Source organism: Lissotriton vulgaris, chromosome 2_2 (genome assembly GCF_964263255.1).
Source record: "Lissotriton vulgaris chromosome 2_2, aLisVul1.2, whole genome shotgun sequence".
NCBI classification, from domain to species: Eukaryota; Metazoa; Chordata; class Amphibia; order Caudata; family Salamandridae; genus Lissotriton; species Lissotriton vulgaris.
The window spans coordinates 199795610-199806618 of NC_141688.1; the positions used below are offsets into that span (position 1 = coordinate 199795610).

At 41.5% G+C, this 11009-nt stretch overlaps 1 protein-coding gene across 2 annotated transcripts in view; it reads left to right on the forward strand.

Annotated features, from left to right (window-relative positions):
* Window positions 1-6931, forward strand: part of TRAF6 (TNF receptor associated factor 6) — a 185252-nt gene extending 178321 nt beyond the window's left edge. For both annotated transcript variants that reach the window (XM_086959529.1, XM_086959531.1), the window contains 2 exons: window positions 2784-2861; window positions 5124-6931. In XM_086959529.1, coding sequence (XP_086815655.1) covers window positions 2784-2861; window positions 5124-6023 — 978 coding nt within the window. In that variant the 3' untranslated portion in view covers window positions 6024-6931. The remainder of the gene's footprint in view (window positions 1-2783; window positions 2862-5123) is intronic.
* Window positions 6932-11009: the final 4078 nt, after the last annotated feature.

Sequence of the window (11009 nt, forward strand, 5' to 3'; positions counted from 1 at the left end):
CTCCTCTCAATGTTTTGAGACTGAACTATTTTGTCTGATGCCTGAGGGAGCTACTTGGTTTAGCTATAGGAGAGATGGGCCTTGGATTCCCTCCTTGGTCGTCACCTACCCAGTCGGTCTTTAGGCAGACTTATTTTCGTCTCTACTTATTGTCTATTCCCTAGCTCCTATCCTCTCTCCCCTGAATCTTTCCCCTTTCCTGCTACTCTTCCTAACCCCTCTCCTTTGTGCCCTTTGACTAAGCATTCCTTCTCCACCTTGTTGGGGAAAGATCCAATATTTGTACTGTAGAGTCTCAGCGAACCCGCTGAATGAGTCCACTGCGCCAAGGTAGTCACTCACACTTGAGGTGTGGTATGGCACCCCTTGCCAAAGCACTCCTTCTCCCCTTTTTGGGGAAGGATCCAGTATGTAGGCCTTGGAGTCTCCGAGGCCTCCCTGAGAGAGTCCACTGCGTAAAGGGAGCCAATCGAGATAGGGAAGGGATTCCACTTCCCCTGTGATCACAGCTTACTGGACTTTGGACGTTGCCTTGACTTGTCTACCGGTTTGTGACCCCGTCACCCTTCCACTCTTCTTCCCATGTTGTGTCTCTCACCCTCCCCTCCTCTTTCCCACCTACATTATCTGTATACTACCCCAACTCCAACCACCCCCTGAATCTCTCATCTTGCCTTCTTTTCCCCTTACGTATTTGTGCTTATTGTTTATCTCGACCTTACAAGTAACTATGTTGCCATGCTCTAATAACTGTTTAACCTTTGTAACGATGTAATCTGTAACTATGATCTGATGCTCATGTAAAGCGCTCTGATACCTCCGGGTCTAGCCAGCGCTATATAAAAATTTTAAAATAAATAAATAAAATAAATTAATGTGTGTCCTGAATGTGGTCTTAAAAACTGTGTTGTGGTCCTAAAAATATTGTACAACACTACTCTGCTTATATTCCTGGCATTAGCGAAAACATATCTATCTTAGATTTTGGGGGGAGGTTACAAGTGTACAAATTGTTATATTTCCAATATCGCCTCAAAGTGAATGCTTTTAAAAGTGTGATTAAAAAAAAAGAAGATTTTAAAGGCGAAGGCTCCCAATGATTCGGCCAGGTCAGTTACGTTAAAAGATGGAAGACAATTCTGGTGCATAGTGTCTACACTATTGAAAGAGTTCTAAAAAGCAGTGAGAAGAGCATTTAATGAGCTTATACACCTCCGCCCAAGCACTACGTCTGTGTCTATCTCAAGAATTAATATTCCAATCGGCGAGAAACTCCCTTTTTGTGAATCTGGACTAGAGAAGATTATTGAAAGTCTGCAGGCACAGCTAGATTCTGCAGAATTGTAAAAAAAAGATCCTGCAATCTGGGCTAAATTTCTACACCCTTATTTTAAACAAATTGTCATGACAGGAACAATTCTGCACAGTAGGCATGCTCTTTAATCAGGAAGGGAGGAGATTTGAGCAGACGAGGTGTGTACTGGTTTATTTCTCTTTTAAATTTGTTCTAAAACCCGAAATCTGTTATTACCAGTTGAGGAGTGGGCAAGTATGTTGCAGTTAATTCAGAGAAAACAGGCAGGATTTAGACCAAAACAAAATTCACTGTTGTCTAAGCAGAGTGTTTGAAAAATCTGCTACTGGGTATCACAAATTATCGGAAATCTGAATAAAATATGATTTGTCAAATAATTAAATGAACTTTTGACTATGAAGAAATAATAGATGGCATTCCAGTACATGTAAACAAGTATAGCTTAAGGCAATTTGCTAAGTAGAAATTGTTATTCACAGTTTAGGTTTATTTTGCTCCTAGAAAATATCGAGTTATTATAGTACTGTGAAAACCGCATCTGGTTTGACTGTCTATTTCTTAAATTGTCTCAGTCAGTTGTTACGGTTTCACCGTGGTGCGTTCCAGAATCACTATTATTTAAATTCTTGCATGAAGTAATCTGTTTGTGAGTATGAACAATGTTTTCCACACAATGTAGCGCACTCCGTGCTTTTATATCCCACTGCAGAATGTAAACGGTGTCTTAAACCTGTGATAAAAGCAGGCATTTGAGTATTTCTTAATTTTAGAATCAAAGTTGTATGAGCTGTGGCTCTATCTTTAATGCTAATAGTAATTGAATTATTTTATCCTTGAATTTGTAAAGTAATTAACCTACTAAATGCAATTGTTTTTATATAAACTGTTACATGCAGTTGTTTTATATCTGTGTTTTAAGCATATTCCATTTCAAATCGCTATTCCATTTAATGGACAAGAAGTCTAATCAACATGTTATTTTAATAACAGAGCCCTCCTCCCAGGGTACATGAAGCCACCCTTCCAAGTCTGTGGGTATGTCACGAGGGGTGGGCAACATGGCATGGATTCCCACAAGTTGCCACAAACAAACCACTAATGTCACGACTCTTGTGTGGGTTTCATCCAATAAAACAGGTCAAGTTTGGACACGTTTAGCTAGGTTTCCTGCCTTCAGGGTGCCAGTCATGAATGTTCCCCATTTAATGAGCCTTCCATTGGGTAGGCATTCAAACTCTTGTAAATATTAGGAGAGTGGGGCATTGTATAAGTCTGTGTTCAGAAACAGGACGTGTGCACATGTTCTTAGGAGTGCATGTACAGGTAGTTGAGTTTGTTGTAACTCAGATATTTACTCGTTCAGATCCAAAGTTCTGCATGTTAAGGCTCTGCTATTAAGTTTGTTCTTAAGCATGTTGTATGTCTATGGATGATATAAAATGTGCACTATTTGAATTTCTCATTTCAGATGCCAGGCCATTATGCTACAGAGTGCCCTCTCGCCCCCATTGACTGCTTATTCAGTGTATTTGGATGTACTGAAAAGGTACAGAAATACATTTTGTAAATGTTGTCAACATTTTAATTAGATTACTCCAAGCTTTGAAATCTCTTTGACATTGATCGCTTATGACTGGATCCTTCCAATGCTCATCCATTCATCTCATCCCATGAAGTGTAAGCAGTTAATCAAGTTTAGTGCTCAGTGGCCGTGCGGCCTCTTTGTAATACAAAATTCCATTGCAGCTTTTGTGCTTACATTAAGCAAGCGTGAGCTACAATCTTGGCCTTCAGAAAACGTCTAATGAAGCAGTGGAGAGCAGTGCATGATACATTCTTAGGGGCGTGTGTGGACCATCCTTACTATTGCCTTAAATTTTGCTCCTAGTAGTCTAGCCATTTATTACGAAAAACAGAGGTCCGTAGGATTAGGTTATCAAAAAGACAGATGCAAATATAGACTCCAATCAGTACTATATTGATTCTTGTTTTCAGTACCCAGCCGGGCCTGAAATTTTATTTCAAAATATAAACAAGTTTAGGAGACCATCAGAGAGGTCTAATGCAAACGTTGATAGGGTACAAGCCTGTACCTATCCAAAAGTACACTCCAAAAGGATTGAAAAAAATAGGCAAGAAAGCAAGGAAAATAGGGTATAGAATATCAGGCAAAAAGAACATGGGAGCCAATTGTCCCTTGCATCAATAGCGTATTTGCATGGCAAGTTCAGACAACAAATTCATGTAACAGTTTCAGCACGATGGTAAGGTTACAGAATTTAGCAAAGTGTCGACGACGTTTCGATCCCCGGCTCCTAGTGAACTGGGATCATCATCAGGACATAAACAATGTTTTGCCTGTATGTGCTTTTTCTGATAAAAGTAACATTGAACAAGAATGGGAGAGAAGAGGAAAAAAGGGAATATGTTTAAATATGGTACTAATTAAAGTTGTTCTTTACAGGTAAAATGCACAAACTTATACATTGATCTCATGCCATTGAGTATTTAGGCGCTAATGTGGTGGCATGCCCTGAATTGCTTTAATTTCACATGAGTCTTCACCACGGCACAACTGGTCAAAAGCGACACCAGCAGTCACAACCACATTGGCGCCTAAATACTCACGGTGCCATAAACCGAACCGGTTCAGGCCAAACTGCTCTCACCGTTCCGTACAGCATGAGATTGGCACATTGGAATATAGGTTGTTTGAAATCAACGTCACAATGGCATGAGATCAATGTATAAGTTTGTGCATTTTACCTGTAAAGAACAACTTTAATTAGTGCCATATTTAAACATATTCCCTTTTTTCCTCTTCTCTCCCATTCTTGTTCAATGTTACTTTTATCAGAAAAAGCACATACAGGCAAAACATTGTTTATGTCCTGATGATGATCCCAGTTCACTAGGAGCCGGGGATCGAAACGTCGTCGACACTTTGCCAAATTCTGTAACCTTACCATCGTGCTGAAACTGTTACATGAATTTGTTGTCTGAACTTGCCATGCAAATACGCTATTGATGCAAGGGACAATTGGCTCCCATGTTCTTTTTGCCTGATATTCTATACCCTATTTTCCTTGCTTTCTTGCCTATTTTTTTCAATCCTTTTGGAGTGTACTTTTGGATAGGTACAGGCTTGTACCCTATCAACGTTTGCATTAGACCTCTCTGATGGTCTCCTAAACTTGTTTATATTTTGAAATAAAATTTCAGGCCCGACTGGGTACTGAAAACAAGAATCAATATAGTACTGATTGGAGTCTATATTTGCATCTGTCTTTTTGATAACCTAATCCTACGGACCACTGTTTTTCGTAATAAATGATTGCCCAAGGTCCTTAGGTACTTATTTGGGTCCCCCTTGTTTGTGAAAATATACCTAGTAGTCTAGCCATCACTGCTACACATGTGTTTATTCTATAACTGTGAGTATAATATGGGGGCTACACACATAAAAACCAGATTCCCAAATCTCTCCTTCTAGAAAGGTCCCTTACATCTTGTTGGGTATATATAGCCCTCCCTAAAATCTAGGGTAGATCATATGTTAAGGGATACTACCAAACAAATTGTGACTAGAGTTCTCCATTTAAGACAGGTTTCCAGGTGATCAGGCAATTAACTTTATCTTGTATATTGTTGGCTTAGGGGCCCTCTCCCCGATTTATCAGTGTTAGGGATTTACTGGGAATGAGTAAAACATGCTGCATGGAAAGAAACTAGGGTACGAATATCTGAGACTGGCCTCTATCTGTTTCAAATAAATAGTGTTCAGTTTATCTTTTTCTTTCATCCTTAGATGCAGCGGAATCAAGAGGCACGCCATAATCAAGAATTTACACAGCTCCACATGCGAATGATGGCAAAGGCGCTGCGTGGTGTCAGCCTCTCAAACCTGTCACACTCCTCAACACCAGTTTCTCTGCCCTTGGAGCCAGGGCTTTCCGTCATAAGCCCGATCCATCCCTCTGCCTTGTCCTCACAGCGAGATTGCATGCCAGACGCACATAACGTCCGGGAAACCATTCAGCAACTGGAGAGCCGTCTTGTGAGGCAGGACCACCAAATCCGAGAGTTGATTGCCAAAATGGAGACACAGAGTACCCAAGTGGCAGACCTCAAACGCACTCTCTTCAGCATGAAGAATAGGGTGGAGGACTTAGAGGCACAACAGTGCAATGGCATTTATATTTGGAGAATTGAGAATTTTGGCATGCATCTGAAAGCTCAGGAGGAAGAGCGGCCAGTGGTCATCCACAGTCCTGGATTCTACACTGGAAAGCCTGGCTACAAACTCTGCTTACGCCTCCATATTCAGTTGCCTAATGTTCAGCGCTGTGCTAACTACATATCTCTGTTTGTGCATGCCATGCAGGGTGAATACGATAGCCATCTTCCTTGGCCATTCCAGGGCACTATACGCTTATCAATTCTTGATCAGTCAGATGGACCCTTAAGGCAGAACTTGGAAGAAGTGATGGACACTAAACCTGAGCTACTGGCATTTCAGCGACCAACCATGCATCGGAACCCAAAAGGGTTTGGCTACGTGACTTTCATGCACCTGCAAGTGCTGAAGCAAAGGGCCTATGTTAAAGATGATGTTCTACTGGTGCGTTGTGAGGTAATGACTCGTTTCGATATGAACAGTCTCCGCAGAGAAGGATTTCAGCCGCGCAGCACAGATAGCGCTCTGTAGTATGCCGAGACACTGCTAATACATAAAGATGTTTCTGTTCCTGCCCCACCTGGCCCTGGGTGATGCAAATATGGACTGTTAATGTGTCTTGAGCAGCTGCTGTAGCTGATTTGGTGTCCATGTATGTGCTAAATCAAATTGCTGATTACTGAAGCTGATTCCTCCTTTTGCCCCTTGACTAAGTCCCTCACCTGGCAGAGGGAGAAATGGATACCATCTCAATGTGATTTTCAGTGTGGCCTGTGGATCAAGAGCTTGGGAACTTTGTTATTCGCCCTTGCAATATTGCAGCAAAATCCTGATGTCTTGAAGTACTCACTCTCTTTCATCGTCCCAAAACATACGCTGCTTTGCATAAATGTAGACTCTCTTGGAGAACTTATCAATCATCAAAGTGTCCTTTTTTGAGGAAATAGTCGTTGGGTGGTTGGATGGTCTAATAATTAAGAACCCCCCAATGAACAATGAGATGGACATTGATTTTAGTGCACAGCACATTTTCAGAGCTAAACCCCAGATCGGATAGGCGATAACTGTTGTACCCAGTACATTCTGAACACCTCATTGTTCGATTATGTTGGATGCAATAATTATCTCATTTGGGCACTTCTAATCGGGCCTACCAAAAACGTTATTTTGCCAGTCATAGTGCCTGGCAATACCTAAGACCTTTCGCAAACATGCACCAATGTGGCATTTTTACTAACTAAACATTTTATTTATCTAGAATATCATACTTTTTAAAATGAGTATTTTAATAGTATACAATGTTGTCCATAGAATGCACAAACACATTATTCTTGTAAACACAAGAGAAATGGAGAAAATATGTTGTTGAAGAAAACATGTTCATTGAGAACTGATTCTTCCAAAGAAATTAGCATTTTAAATAAAAAAACAGTAAATCAGCTATTCTTCAAGTGTTGTCTAAAAACTATATATATATATATATATATATATATATATATATATATATATATATATATATCTGCATATTGTGCTATGTTTTCTCTGGCTTTCTCTTAGCCCGGTCTCCTGATCCATCGTACAATTGTTTGGTTTATGCTTTAATTCCTGATATTTTAATATCTAGGTTAAAATGTTACATCACCTTCTTTTATTTTCATTATGCTCCTGTACATGGTCTGGAGCTAATAGAAATTTGAATTTTACTGCGGTGCAATGCTGCCTTGAAGATTTTCTGTTTCATGTGAACGTCGTTATTTCTATTAATTGAAATGTAGTAATGTCGGCAAAAGCCTAAATCCAAACAAGAGCTGAAGCTCAAAATGCAGGCTGCCCTGTTACCTGGAATCTGGGGACAAGGATCAACATATAAGGGCTGATTTAGATCTTGGCCGAGGGGAATACTCCTTCATAAACGTAACGTATATCCCGTCTACTGTATTATGATCCCATCATATCCTGTAGAGATTATAATTCGGTGGATGGGATTTCCGTCACATTGTGACGGAGTGTACCATCCTACTCGATCTAAATAAGGTCCATAGTTTGGTAAGATTTGAAACAAGATGCTGAGTCCTTGTTGAAAACAAGCAGTTGTACAGGACTTGTGAAAGACTTTCTTGGAAATGTATGGTTCTACTCTGGAGGATGGATTAGGGGCGGAGTGCCTACATAGTTGATGGAACAATGAGTGTTCTCAGGAGCACATTGCTGTTCATATGTTTCACTACCATTTAAAAATATATATATATATAATTCCCTAGAAATTAGCTGCACTCATTTGCTCGTAATTTGCTTTTTCGAGCAAAACCATCTTCCAAAAGGAATCCCTCTCTCTGTAATACATGGGATCTTGTGTCTGTGTCCCTCTCAATATATTGATTGAATATAAAGAAGTGATTCTTTCGGAAACCTGTTTTGATTAAATTTCTCAGTCTTGATCGATATTTGTTCCCAATATCATGTCTTTCTAATCTTGGCACCCATCGGGCAATGTAGGCTTAGTATACTCCTCCCCTATGCATCTGAAAGTATGGACCAGATTGGCAGCCTCGGTAAGGCTCCAAAAGTAAGCACCACAAAAAATGTAGTTACTCATCTAAAAAGCATTTGTAATGCAACGGTCTTGCCTTTGCAAAAGTTAGAGCTATTGGCATTGTAAATGACAAAATTTGTATTTATGTGTTGATTTTGTATTTACGCTACTTTGAGCTATTGGTATTGTAAATGACAATCCTTATATTTATGTTTTTAAAACCAAAACATAAATAAAAGGCCATTAGCTCAAACTTGCGTACATGCAAAACCAATTGCATTGCAGATGCTTGTGATCTGGTGGTTTCCAGAAAGAATATCGGTGCCTGCCACAAAATGCCTCTGTGAACTGGCACTGCTAAGCTATATATTGTTCCGTCAAGTGACGTGCTCTTGCTAACCTTTAGGAAGGGGGGTGAGGATCAGAACCAGAAGCACACAGCCAGGAGCAGTCAAAAGAACAAAGGGCCCTGGCACTTAATATTTTACAAATTAAGTTGGATGTGATTTGCTAGGGGATGAAGAGTGTAGCGGTCGGCGGTGTAAGGTATGGGACAGACCTACTTGTACCTGAAGGGTGAAAGGCCAGGCAGGTACGGGTCTGATGAGAGAGCTGTAGCAAATGTTGGCTAATAGCCCAAACGTGAATAGCTAGGATGTAAGGTTGGCGGCCACCAATTGTGTGTTAACGGGGAAGGGTGTGTCATAATTTACATTGGCACACTAAAAAGTACATAACAAGAGGTACACATCTGTAGGAGCATGTGCTGTGTCCAAGTCATGCAGGAGGCTGTAGCAGATGCATCCTTCATCCTAACTATCCGAAGAGCAGCAAACAATGTACTATGGTTCTTATAGAACCGTATCATAAAAATACAGTGTTCTAAGAAAAAAAATCAATGGGAGTTCAGGTAGGTGATGCATTGGGTGCACGTATCAGGATGATGAATATTATTATCTTGTAACAGACACGCAAATACACCAGGGCACATATAAGCATACGCACATAAAAGCACAGACATGCAAATACACCAGGGCACATATAAGCCCGCACACACATGCACACACCTACACAATAACTCAGTTCTATATTGCCATGCAATTACACAAGCAAACACAGATATAAGCCCACACATGCATACACACACATATAGGCCCTCACACGCAGCCCACACAATTGCACATGGTTCCATTCGACCACATAAAAACGTACTAAATGCCACACAGAAACACGTAAACGTTTGTTTAGATATGCCACATGGATCCATGCACACACGAGGCAAACACGCTCTCAAGCTAACACATCCACACACGCACTCATGGATCCGTGCACGATGTGGCACACACACACACACGGGCAAACCGGGCCACCGGTTCACACCTTCATCACTGCTCTTGTGCTGCATGGAATATAGTTTATTTCCCACAATGCACTGCAAGAAGAGTTTTTCTCCAGGGTGATTTTTCATTAGAGGATAGACTTTTAATGAGAGCATCCAACTTAACCGTTAAATTACATCATGGGTTGGCCTGGTAAGGTACGCTCTAGGGGAGTAAAGATGCAGCCTTGCGGCCTGCTGCACTGTTTGCGATGAACGCCACCTGGTATCTGCACCCAGTTCCCCGATACCGCTTCTACCAGACTTACTTTTAAAACTGCCCTCTGGTATTCCAGGGAACTCAGGGCGAAAAAAACGGCACTGTAGAAAATTGGAAAGAAGGTGGCGCTTGGACCATTCTCCTGATGATAAAATTTTATATAGAGAGGCGATTAGAGCCTACAAATTTGAGATAAAAACTGCTCAATCGACCTACTTCTCAAATCAAAGTATGCAGGCAAAATCCAAACCTAAAGAAGCCTCACTAAACTTCCCCCTTCTTCCATGCCCATGTGTAAAACAATGGCTCATTGTTATGAGCTGGCTGAATTCTTTCATCAAAAAGTATACCAAATCTACGCTTCTTTTCCTGCCACGGATTTAGATCCCTGTGCTCGGGTACGACCAAGGCCGACGGAAGCTTCCCCTAAGGCCCCTGCAATTTTAGATCATTTCCCACTGCTAGATCTGGAGTCCCTGGAATCTGTAGCTCGTCGAGTAAAGGCAAGCTCCACCTGATATATTGGTTTCAGTAATCCATGTTCTCCCCACTATTATGAACCTTCTTAATGCCTCCATCACCTCTGGCACAGTCCCGCCCCCTTGGAAGCGGGCTATGGTGCGTGCGTTCTTGAAGAAACCGTATCTGGATCCTGGTGACTTTAACAGCTACTGCCCCATTTCATTGCTCCACTGGGTGAGCAGAATTCTCGAAGAGCAGATCAACAGACATCTGATGGATTTCCTTGAGAATAATCAGTTGCTTGATGCCACCCAGACGGGTTTTCGACCTAGACATGGGACGGAGACTGCCTTACTGGCAGTCACCGAGGAAACCAGAAGGATTTTAGATCAAGGGGGATCAGTGGCAGTGGTCCTCCTTGATCTGAGCGCAGCATTCGACACGGTTAGTCATGATATGCCGCCTCTCTGATGTGGGAATATCAGGTAGTGCAATACTCTGGCTTAAATCCTTCCTGAGCAATAGGACTTTTCAGATTTTTGAGGGAGATACTGTCTCCTCTAGTAAACCTCTAAGCTGTGGGGTACCGCAGGGCTCATCTCTGAGCCCTGCGTTATTTAACATCTACATGAGACCACTGGCTGAGGTCGTCCGTCCGTTCGGTATTTAGATCATCTCATATGTGGACGACACTCAGCTAGTGGTCTCCCTTGCGCAGGAGGATGGCCAATCAGCACAAATGGGTTTATTGAAATGTTTGGAGGAAGTAAAAAGCTGGATGATAACATCTTCCCTTAAGCTTAACGGGGATAAAACTGAGCTGATGCTCCTGGGTCCCGTTGCTGTAACGAACATAGACTCCTTATGGCCCTCAAGCCTAGGCACCCCACCGTTACCTAAGGACAACATAAAAAGCCTGGGGGT